Source organism: Procambarus clarkii, chromosome 73 (genome assembly GCF_040958095.1).
Source record: "Procambarus clarkii isolate CNS0578487 chromosome 73, FALCON_Pclarkii_2.0, whole genome shotgun sequence".
Classification (NCBI taxonomy): Eukaryota; Metazoa; Arthropoda; class Malacostraca; order Decapoda; family Cambaridae; genus Procambarus; species Procambarus clarkii.
The window spans coordinates 24,033,783-24,046,845 of record NC_091222.1 but is presented as its reverse complement, the minus strand read 5'-3'; the positions used below and the strand labels follow the sequence as shown (position 1 = coordinate 24,046,845).

General features: G+C 42.7%; 1 protein-coding gene across 1 annotated transcript in view; it reads left to right on the top strand.

The window, feature by feature from the left end:
• LOC123774138 (uncharacterized) overlaps window positions 1-11,854 on the top strand; it is a 29,994-nt gene extending 18,140 nt beyond the window's left edge. The window contains exons 2-4 of the mRNA XM_069312861.1: window positions 5,349-5,417; window positions 9,379-9,469; window positions 11,775-11,854. Coding sequence (XP_069168962.1) covers window positions 5,349-5,417; window positions 9,379-9,469; window positions 11,775-11,854 — 240 coding nt within the window. The remainder of the gene's footprint in view (window positions 1-5,348; window positions 5,418-9,378; window positions 9,470-11,774) is intronic.
• Window positions 11,855-13,063: the final 1,209 nt, after the last annotated feature.

The following is a 13,063-nucleotide window of genomic DNA, read 5'->3' as shown; positions in this document are numbered from 1 at the left end:
AGAACCATACTTTACTTTAATGATGAGCTATTCAATCTTCTGAATCAATTAACTAAATTAAACCCTAATAAATCTGATGACTGATTTGATACATTTATTATTTAATCAAGATGTATTCCATGGGCCTCAGTGTTTATATATCAGTGACCAGTTACCTGAAGAAACTTCAAGTTATATCTAATGTCACTGATCTCACTGCAGTCCCTGAATCATACTTGACTGTAGTACTTGATCACATTCAGTCTTCTGGGTTAAATAATATGTAATAAGGCTTGAATATTAGCCTTTCAAGAGTTGACAGGGAAATGAAATCGCATTAGACTTCTAACCCCTACAACTCTAGTACGGGACATCCGTCCTGTACGAACAGACACACAAATGTGTGATTACTAACTACTAACATCAAATTAATCTAATAATTCGAAGGAGGAGTATCGGTGTTCGTCTGTTCTAATTAGGACTTCGACCCGTGAGCAGCCCCCTGGGGAATTATGTCGGAAAATCCGACACCATTTAATATCATACAGACAGATAATAAGTGCTGCTGTATTACCAACAAGTTACCCATAGAAAACGTAACTTGTAGTGGAATTACCGTCTATAGAAAACGGGATATCATCACCACATACTATTATAATTCACCAGCTATTCTGCTGGGAATTATTCTTAAATACATAAGTCTTTGGACTTTACCATCATAAAAACATCTTATATAAATTAACTTAATTATCAATATTAAAGTAGAGTAAATGTGACCCTTCTATCACGTTCTGAAATCTGGACAATGTAAGCCAGGCGTCAGAGGGGGGAAGGAGGGCAGCCATTGTTGTGTCACCTCCGAGACGTGTGGAGCATATTTAGCTCCTATCATTCTGGACAATGTCGGCCAGTAACGTCAATAGGATGGAGTGTTAAACAGCCATTGTTTATATTGAGACCAGAGGCTCACACGGGAGCAAATTCGGCTCCTGTTAATTTACTTGGACGTAGTGTTATGGAAACCAAAGGTACCATCTCCAACACGATGTCTACAATCAAGTTAAGTGTCTATCCGAAACCCGTTTATCATTCATTTATGGCCATTAATGTCAGGATATAGGGTGACCCGGTTAGATCACATGGAAGCCTCAAACTAAAGGTAATTAAGCCAGGTCTTTAATGTTCCATGTACAGTTTTCTCTGATATAGCTTGTCATATATAGGATTCTGGCTTCACAGCTAGCGCACTTTTGACAGGTCAAGACGAGGATGCAAGATTATGTGCACCAGTTACTGGGTGATGGAAGCTACCTCAAAGAGGATAATTTGGTGTCTACACCCTAGTTATACCTGGTGGACTAACCTGCTGTACTATAAGAGAAGGAACCTCATCAATGTATGTAGCTATTACTGTAGTTTGATTGGCTGCATATATATTAATTTAATAAACCCCCCCTAATGTGTAGAGGATCGATTTGTGAGATTATGAGATTATTGCAGAAATACAGTCCACTTATCATTATACAAATTGCTATCGAAGTATATAAATTAACGTAAATATAAATTCATATAAATTAAATAAATATAAATCTCACAGGTCGGTTCCCACATCTGCTGTTTTCTTAAGGTTACAAAACGTCTGCCTATATGCTTCAGGCACCAACTGGTAAGCCATCAGCACCACCTTCTTGACAGCGTCTTCAGTCACTTACTAACAGTGTGGAGAACGTTGTTTGGGCCTTCCCAGTCAGCAATGATTGAATCATAAGAGCTCTATTGACCCTCGGCCAGTCCAATGAGGCAGCAACTTTCTCGAAGGGCAGCAAAGAACTTTGGCACCTCGTTCTTATTGAATTTAGGCACCATTTTTCTATTCTGCACTTGGTCGAAACCACTTTATTCCCTTCTACCACTTTATCTTAGCATTTCCAGTTCGTGTTGACTTTCTTTCTCCTCCCTTTCTTTCTGGTCTTGTCTCTCTCTCCCTTTCTTGTCTTTCTCTCTACGTCTTGTCTTTATCTCCCCCTTTCTTCTCTTTCTCTTTCATTTTCTAGTTCAAATTTGTTCAACTCTATTTCACGTTTCATTTCAATTTTCTTCTCTTCCCTTTCCTTTATTTTCTCACTTTCTCTCTTTCTTACCTTTCTCTCTCTTCCTTTTCCTTTTCTAATTCTAACTTTTTTCTTGCGATTTCACAATTTATTTCTAATTCTCGCATTTTCACTGTCAATAGGCTCACATTTAGTTCACCTCGATCACTCTCACCATCACTGTCCTGGTCCTCCTTGTCAGTGGAATCCAGGACACTCGCTACTTTGCTACGGACTAAACATTCCTGTTTGCCGCCTGGTTTCAAATACCTATGCACTTTGGATAGGATTTCGACACGTGAAACATTTTCTTTCACTTTTAATTCTAGGTAGGTGCTTACCAACACTAGCTCTGGTTTCTCTAAAAGCTTCAATTTGGAGCGGCAGCTCTCCCATTTTAAGAACTGAACATCGTCCAGCATATCAATTGTAATTTTCTCCGCCATTGCTCACTCTCTTAACACAAAAAGGGAATCTGTACAAAAGGTGTTGCATTAGTCACTTGTCCGGTCCCGTCAAACTTATCTGACAAGAAGTCGGATCCCGCTGGGGATGCCAGTTATGTTATGGCGTCACTTTGCCAGTAACTGGATTCTTTTCACATCAAACTTTATATGGGGCCATAGTGTCACTTCTTACTCAATCCAACCCCGAATCATAGGTAAGATATTTAGAACTGGCAGTAATAATTAATCTAAAGGAAAAGGGGGTAAACAACACAAAGCAGAACCATCACCAAGTGTACTTCTTAAATATATATGCACATATGTATATCACATAACACAGCAGGTTTCACTTTCACACAGGACACTATACAAGAACTTCTGCAATTTTCTTTCCTGGCGAGTCCACTTGTATCTTCTATTGTACACCACTCAAGGTTACCTCCCTGAGTCTTTTATGGTCCTCACACTGGCAAGTTTACCTTTCTCAGTAAATCATGGGCCAGTCCTCTACAGTATCGTCACGATGCCAAAACACAACTTCACTTTCAGCAACACGTTTGCAGAGGTCTCCAGCAACATGCTGACAGGGGTCACTAGCAACACACTGGCAGGGGTCTCCAGCAACGCATTGTCAGGGGCCTCTAGCAACACACTGGCAGGAGTCTCCAGCAACACACTGGCAGGAGTCTCCAGCAACACACTGAAGGGGTCTCCAGCAACACACTGGCAGAGGGTCTCCAGCAACATGCTGGCAGGCTTCCATACAGGCTTCACTTATAACAAGCCTTAACAGATGGACATTAATTCCATCTCGCAACTCAACTTGGCCATCCTGGGATACGTCGATCCAATCACCAATATTTCACTAAGTATCACAGAAAAATCACAGTCTACACCGACTTGGGTGCTTATTCCCATTGAAACATGTCTTGAGTTCAGGATAGCCCTGGGTGAACTGATTCCTGTCAACCAAGGGAATTACCCACATCACTTCTGAAGACTAAAATATGAATAGTAAAAAGGAAACTATACAGGTGTCACCTGAAGAGTAAAATATGAATAGTAAAAAGGAAACTATAAAGGTGTCACCTGAAGATTAAAATATAAATAGTAAAAAGAAAACTATACAGGTGTCACTAGACCACAGCCATCCACTGGGGAACAGAAAATGAGGGTGGGTATGCTCAACAGATGGCATCGACATCATCACAATTAATTGTTGATTAATTGCACTGATTTTTTTATTTGATTTTAATCAGGATCCGGTTCGAAGGACCATAAAATGTGGGGAAATCTATCAGCGAATAATTTCTTTATATTTATTTAGACTGTAAATTTATTAATTATTATTTATTAAGTGGACTATATATTATATTATTTATCTTCACTGACAAACTTCCACATCACACAATTTTAGGGTTTATAATTTCAACTACACGAAAATTAATTCACGAGTTGTTAGTGTAAATTAGATTAATTATTATCATATTACTGAAATCTACCAATTATTATGATTATTATTTAAAACATTTCACAGCTTAGCTGTCTTAATAGTAGAAGTTCTGTGTGGCCAAGTGATTCATGGTATTGTTTAATGTGCAGGATTAGACAAGAATCAGTCACATTGTATCGCTTCTCTAGGCGGCATTCCATATTAGTAACTTCCATGCCTCAATATACCTGCCAATGAAATACACCATTAAATCAACAATAGTGTATTCAATTTATATGAATTGATTAAATAATATGACATGAAATATGATATTAAATTTGCTCACCCATGGTTGTTATTAATTATACATTATAACTGCTACAGTATGTAAATAAATGATAGACCTCTAACACTACAAATACTGAACGGGTACAATGCCTTCTCATTAAACGATAGTGTCAATTTGAGCAGCACAATTCCACGAGAATAACTTGTAGATCACAAATACTGGGGGTGACAGTCGACACATTACAGCGTTCCGGTTTCAATATGGCTTCTCTCTTCCTCTCTCCCTCCCGCATTGGGCATCTTCCCCAGATATGGTACAAAATTGGATGGAGTAGTTATATTTAATTAATTTAAGTACTGATAATTAAGTTCATTCCTGGGAAAAGCCTTTATGACTATTACAGTTCACAGACTGTTGTTTTAAAGGATAATTTATAATATTATTTGCTGATGAAGTTAATTTTGGCCAGCGGCTATGTAATTCTCATTTTCTAGTGCAAATTTACCACGTACACAAATTCTTAGTAGGGTTAACTAAGGAATTTTATTATATGTTTGTTTAATATGCATTTAACTTAAAACTAGAAACTATTCACTTACATCTTTTGCTAAAAGTTAGTAATAGGTGTCGGAATTTTCGACAGAGGGGAGAATGGTGCCTTACTATCCATGGATTGCGAAAACCTGCAGCCGTTGGTATTTGCATAGTTGTTGATAGCCTTGCCTGGTGGATTGGTGTTCTCACCTCCCTGCACATTCTTGTTTTGGGCGATAAGCACGCCTGCTTGTTCGTAGGTAAAACAGCTTGGACCCGGAACTAGTCTGGCAGCTTAGATGTAGAAAAGAGGGTGACTAGTTTGGGGTGATGTAAATTGGTTTCGGCTAGTCTCTGTTTGCTATGACATATTTGGTCGCCATGTACTTAGTTTCTGTCCCATGAAAAATGATGTCATCTAAGAGTCGCTGAATACTTTACAATCAGCTAAAATTGTGAATCGGCGTCGGACTGACTCTTAGGAGTCGTCCTAATGTGTTGCACAGGCGGTGATGGTAAAGTTGCACATCTATTTAGAGCATGTTGCACATGTGTTGACGGTATTGTGTATCCAACAGAGGGAGAAGCTACGGGTGCAGTTCAAACGGATGCGTCACACAACAAGCAGAGCCATGGACAAGACTGAGGTGAGTATATTCTGAGCCGCCTCACATCCTCAAGAATAACCTTGAAGGTCTTATTTTGTTGTTGTTGTTGTTGTTATTCATACAGTTTTAGTTTAGTTCATTTATTATGCACCCCATACCCATCTTGTGGGCGGTAGTGGAAAGGGTTACAGAGGCACATAATGGGTTCAGGGACTGAACCCCACAATTCATTTAGCTAAGCAAGTTACAATCTTGATGAGCTAGTTACAAAATTCAATATAAGTCATCACATCAACAATGGGTTCGAGATCGACCTCAAGTACAGGTTCTACATACAAGAGTTCTTACATTCTTGAACAGCCACTAGCATGCATAGCATTTTGGGCAAGGCCTTAATCCTAATTTTCACACACACACATTCCCAGGAAGCAGCCAACACCAGCTAACTAACACCCAGGTACCTATTTACTGCTAGGTAACACCCTTATGCCCATAAGGGTGAAAGAAACACTGCCCATTTGTTTCCACCTTCTGCCGGGGATCAAACCCGGACCCTTAGGACTGTGAACCACGAGCGCTGTCCACTCAGCCATTAGGGCTCTATATGAAAGCCATTTAAACATTCGTGGAAATAAAACATTCCATAGTTTGTTACGTCCCAGTTTCAGGAACTAATTGCTAAACATTAAATAAATTTATATATAGTAATTATTCATCAATTATATTTCCACAAAACGAAATTGCAATAAAAGCTACTGCAGTGTTGATTCGACTTAAATAAAAATGTGAAAATGACCCTTGGAGAGTTAATTTTTCAATTACCCTCGACAGTGAAGAAATACGTAAGAAATATTGAGAAGATTCATGTTAGAATCATTAATCTTACCCTTTCGGTCATATTCAACATATATTGCTTCACAGATAATAATAATAATAATAATAATAATCACATAGCTTAAATGATATTCTAGCTCACCTAGATCAAGATGTAATGGAAGGGAAATTATTTACCTTAATTCTCTCTGCTATAGAGTCGACATGTCCTCTGGTTATCTTGAGATAGTTATCTTGAGATGATTTAAGGGCTTTAGTGTCCCCGCGGCCCGGTCCTCGACCAGGCCTCCACCCCCAGGAAGCAGCCCGTGACAGCTGATCTATTTTACTGCTAGGTAACAGGGGCATAGGGTGAAAGAAACTCTGCCCATTGTTTCTCGCCGGCGCCTGGGATCGAACCCAGGACCACAGGATCACAAGTCCAGTGTGCTATCCGCTCGGCCGACCGACTCACTGGTGATTATAGTTAAGATCCTCTGTGCCCGTGGTTGGCCCTCCGTTGATCAAGGTCCGGTACACACAAGGTCCTTAGATGACTTGTTGTTGCGTGTCCTCGCCTTGCTCATTCCCGAAAGGCAGGTCCTTCTCCTTAGCACTGATGGCAGGTCCCTGCGCAGGTCGTCTCCCTTCTCACACACTATAACTGTAGACAACCTTGCAGTCTGGTTCAGTGTCCCGTTCTCATCCTTCCAGTGGACTTGACCCGGTCGTAGCAGCTTGCTTGACGTGTCAGAACGTGGCCCGCAGGGCGCCACACATGACCCTCCCAGCGCCGCCATTCACCTCCGTCGTAGACTAACAGCAAAACAGTCTCCGTGGTGTAGTGGTAAGACACTCGCCTGGCGTTCCGCGAGCGCTTTGTCATGGGTTCGTATCCTGGCCGGGGAGGATTTACTGGGCGCAATTCCTTAACTGTAGCCTCTGTTTAACGCAACAGTAAAATGTGTACTTGGATGAAAAAACGATTCTTCGCGGCAGGGGATCGTATTCCAGGGACCTGCCCGAAACGCTACGCGTACTAGTGGCTCTACAAGAATGTAACAACTCTTGTATATATCTTCAAAAAAAAAAAAAAAAAAAAAAGAGCTCTGCGTGCACTGACACCAACTAGGCCCTGCTTGCACATACTCCCCAGGAGTCAACTAGTCTTCCTCGACGTCTTTAGTACTATTGCGGCTGCTTAGGTCCACTGGCTGAGGCTTCCTGGCCTCCAAATCGAGAGCTCACTTGCGTGTGTCCGTGCTCAATGACAGGCGGTGACATTCTGAGCTCCGCAAGGCTAAGGGCCGCCCGGCACCCACCGCCCTGTGATGTCACACCCCCTAGGGGCGCCACGCCATTGGTCACTTCTGTCACGTGACCTTACCTGTCCAATCACCAGACGGCAGGCGCCCTGGTCCCTTTGGCGGGAACCTCCTCGTCTCGGTGCCATTTTGCAACACAAAAGGGAGTAAGCCACTTGTAGAGCCAATACTAAAACAGTCAATTCATCTCCCATACGATAACTCTGAATACCTTTAAATATACCAAAATGCTCCCTGTGCATCAGAGAACGTGCAGGTTGCGGAGATATGACTCTTTACGCCAGAATAGGAAAGATGTAGGACGAGTCACCGTCACAATATGCAAATGAAAACTCCTCACCCCTGAAGGAATCGAACTCAGACAACCAAGGTTTCATGCACCTTAGCTGGTACAGTACTATACGCTATACATGTCTAGTACTATACTAGAAACACATGCTGACCTCCTGACACATACTGACGCCGTGTTATCCATCACGGATATCCATCATATTGACACCATCAGACACCAATATGTAGCCATCAATGATATAACTTCACCCACTCTACGATTAACCGTAGGAGTGCCACAGGGCAGCATCCTTGAACCTCTCCTATTTTTTTATATACATCAATGACCTGCCTAATGTCTCTAACATCCTTAAACCTATACTATTTGCTGATGATACTACCCTCATCTACTCTGACCCCAACCCACACACTCTAAATAATGTTGTAAATAACGAATAAAAAAAATTCACATATGGATGTCAACCAACAAACTCTCCCTAAACATAAAAAAGACCTACTACATCTTATTTGGAAACAAATTAACAAATGCAATTCAGCTTCAGATAGACAATGTTAATATCAGCAAAAAAGATAGAAATTTCCTTGACCTATACTTAGACAAGAGACTAAACTTCACCACCCACATACAACACAACCAAAAAGTCTCAAAACGGTTGGTATACTCTCTAAAATCAGACATTATATGTACCAAACTCTGCTCTCCTCTCATTATACTACGCTCTAATCTATCCCTATCTTACATATGGTATCTGTGCATGGAGTTCAATCACTGCAAACTACCTCAAGCTCATCATCACCCAGCAAAAATCTGCTATCTGGTAAAAAAACTGCTAAAAGAACAATAACAAACTATGTTTTCAGACAACACTCAGCCTCCCCTTGTTTAAATCCCTAAACATGCTAAACAAAAACTCACTCCACACATTCTCTTGTGCCATTTACATGTACAAAACCCTGTTTATAGATGCAAATCCTGATTTGAAACTTTTCCTGGTCAGATGTAATAGAACCCATGATCACCACATCAGAAATAAATACTGTATTTCTTTGATATTCCCAGAGTCAAACTCAATCAGTGTAAACATTCTATGCAAATAAAGGGACCTAGTCTATGGAACTCACTCACTAATGAATTACAAAGCTGTCCAACCTATGCCTTATGAAAAAGTAAAACAAAAAAGTACCTTAATTCATCCTCATAGTTTCCTACCTATTTGTTCAAACTCACACTGTATCTTGTGCCAAAGCTCCCCCAATATATGTACCTAAGACAGACAACTTCACCATTGTAATCACTGCTATCAACTTATATCATGTAACTTAAGTTATATTGAACGCAAATTTTACTACAATGTACCAGTTTCTTCACATTTTCTAACAATGTACCTAATAATATTCTTCAATTTTTTCTATAAATTACCTACTTAAAATTATCTGTTAGATTAAGGACCTGCCCTAAACGCTATGCGTGCTAGTGGCTTTACAAGAATGTGAAAACATCAGTGTTCTGTACTCTCATAAACCCTATGTACCTTCTTGTATATAAAAAAGTAAATAAATCAATCAATCAGATGCTGGACCTGTTGGAGTTGCTGGAGGAGGATCCGGGATTCAACATGGGAGGCTTCTTCACCCTCAGCCGCGCCAGGATAGTTGATGTGGGTACTCACTCACCTGTCACTATCCTCTCACCTGTCACAACCCACTCACCTGTCACTATCCTCTCGCCTGTCACAACCCTCTCACCTGTCACTATCCTCTCGCCTGTCACAACCCACTCACCTGTCACAACCCACTCACCTGTCACAACCCTCTCACCTGTCACAACCCTCTCACCTCTCACAACCCTCTCACCTGTCACAACCCTCTCACCTGTCACAACCCACTCACCTGTCACAACCCTCTCACCTCTCACGACCCACTCACCTGTCACAACCCACTCACCTGTCACAACCCTCTCACCTCTCACGACCCACTCACCTGTCACAACCCACTCACCTGTCACAACCCTCTCACCTCTCACGACCCACTCACCTGTCACAACCCACTCACCTGTCACAACCCTCTCACGACCCACTCACCTGTCACAACCCACTCACCTGTCACAACCCACTCACCTGTCACAACACTCTCACCTCTCACAACCCTCTCACCTGTCACAACCCACTCACCTGTCACAACCCTCTCACCTGTCACAACCCTCTCACCTCTCACAACCCTCTCACCTGTCACAACCCTCTCACCTGTCACAACCCTCTCACCTGTCACAACCCACTCACCTGTCACAACTCTCACCTGTCACAACTCTCACCTGTCACAACTCTCACCTGTCAGAACCCTCTCACCTGTCACGACCCACTCACCTGTCACAACCCACTCACCTGCCACAACCCTCTCACCTGTCACAACTCTCACCTGTCACAACCCTCTCACCTGTCACAACCTTCTCACCTGTCACAACCCACTCACCTGTCACAACCCTCTCACCTGTCACAACTCTCACCTGTCACAACTCTCACCTGTCACAACCCACTCACCTGTCACAACCCACTCACCTGTCACAACCCTCTCACCTGTCACAACCCTCTCACCTGTCACAACCCTCTCACCTGTCACAACCCTCTCACCTGTCACAACCCATGCACTCACCTGTCACAACCCTCTCACCTGTCACAACCCTCTCACCTGTCACAACCCTCTCACCTGTCACAACCCACTCACCTGTCACAACCCTCTCACCTGTCACAACCCTCTCACCTGTCACAACCCACTCACCTGTCACAACCCTCTCACCTGTCACAACTCTCACCTGTCACAACCCTCTCACCTGTCACAACCCTCTCACCTGTCACAACCCACTCACCTGTCACAACCCACTCACCTGTCACAACCCTCTCACCTGTCACAACCCTCTCACCTGTCACAACCCACTCACCTGTCACAACCCACTCACCTGTCACAACTCTCACCTGTCACAACCCTCTCACCTGTCACAACCCTCTCACCTGTCACAACCCTCTCACCTGTCACAACCCACTCACCTGTCACAACCCTCTCACCTGTCACAACTCTCACCTGTCACAACCCTCTCACCTGTCACAACCCTCTCACCTGTCACAACCCACTCACCTGTCACAACCCACTCACCTGTCACAACCCACTCACCTGTCACAACCCACTCACCTGTCACAACCCTCTCACCTGTCACAACCCTCTCACCTGTCACAACCCACTCACCTGTCACAACCCACTCACCTGTCACAATGTTATACTCAAATTCTGTCAGTTGAAATGTAACCAATCACAGGCAAGTAGGCCTCTGACGTCATGCCAGACAGAGGAGCATCAAGCATGCTCCCAGCAGCCTCAGTTATCCTCACAAACTCAGAGTAGAAGGACCTCGGCTGGGCAGATATTTACCTTGCTATCTCAGTCAATAAATATATACAGAAGCGACTACTGAGTCTACATTCTACCCGAACAAGGCAAACGAATACTGGTAGCAGCAGTGGGATCCAGAAATTTTTTTCTGGAAAGAAAAGTTCAAGTACCCAGCATCGCCTCGTGTTCCAGCCGCCACCGCCACCGCCATAAGCCGCCATCCTGCCACCCACGCATCAAATATTGTGCCAGACCGGGGTCCTGCCATCAACCACTACTCCAGGCCAACGTTTCAGAAGTAAGGGTCAATATTTTCCTGTGAGAACGCTCATTCATCAGTGAGGAGGAAGGAAGCTTCCCGCGCCAGCCATTTTTTTGAATCTCGCGCCACCACGTGGGAACCACCTAGTGCACCCACCACCACCACCGCCACCCAAGCTGACAGTATCTAAGCTTTGTGAGTGTTCAAGCTACTGAAATCGTGGTCAGTCATCGTCGCAAGCATCACCTGATCATCGTATGTGCTGTATTGTTCCTTGAGAATATTTGGTGGACTGCAATTGTTTGACTAGTGTCGCCTCCCCAGGCTCACACACCTCGCCTCCCTCTCCAGCTCACACCTCGCCACCAGCCCCTGCTACATCGTTTTGTGTGAACTTCTCCTAGAAAATTGTATTCTCCACCGCCATCGTCGCAATATCGTCGTCTCCGAGTTTATCTTCGCGCTCCCAACATCAATTCCCAGCTTGGGGGTCTCCACGGAGCTTCGCGCCACCGCCGCCAGGAGCGCTCCCATCGCACCAGTTTGTAAACAAGCCCTCACATGGTCCTCTTCACACGTCTGGTCACCGTTTTTCGTTTTGGCCACTGTTATATTGCAAATCCTGCAGCCCTGAGTTAAGTAAATATGAGCTAAGATATCGTGTGCTATGATTTAATGAGGTTTAACGTAAATATATCCAAAATATCTTATGAATTAATCTTTCAGTGACTTGTTAAATATTGGAGCCGGTTTAGTACTCCAGAGGCCCACAGTTTCTCTGAGACATTTCAATATTCCCTGCATATGATTCCATTATTCATTAATTGTTACTAGTGTCATTAGTGAATTCAAAGGTGAGAGAAGTAAGAAATAATTGTTTCTAGCAGTTATATACATTCCTGTGTCCAGTTCATGTGCTACATCCATATTTCTTGCATTGCCACTTGTTGTGTTGAATCTTTTTAATGAAATTTTGCAATTGCATTTCCCAGTTTTTATATTCTCAATTGCTGTGCTTAGTCTGGTTTAATTAATTTACACACATCTAATTCCAGTCATTTTTTTAATGAAAGATTGCTAAATTTAGTTTACAATTGCTAGTTCTTAATTATTTTCTTGCCTAGCCCAATTTAATAATTTTATTTCTGCCATTTTTACTTTAGCCAAGTTGATATTTTTTTGTGTTTATTTTTGTGTATACTATTTCTGATGCCAGGTGCACTTAATTATAATCTGCGTTCAAATATTACTTCCACGGCTGTGACAATGCCTACCACTGTTGAAACCCCTTCAGAATCAATGGGAACAGTTGCTCGTCCCAATGGCCAGAGATCAGCTCAGGAAATGGCTATTCCTCTTTTTGCTGGGGAATCGCGTTTATTAGAATCATGGTTTAGTAAGGTTGAAGCGAAAACAGTTGCACGTTTTTCTAAGCCTACTGATGCCGAATACTTAGCAATTGCACGGTCAGCCGTGGACACAACCAAAGGTGATGCACGTTTTGTTGTTGATGAGAAAGCCATTGTTAGCCTCCAGTCTTGGCCTGAATTTAAGGATTTCTTTCGCCGTCGCTTTGTTAATAAAGGAGACCTTGACCCATATAGGTTAGTCAA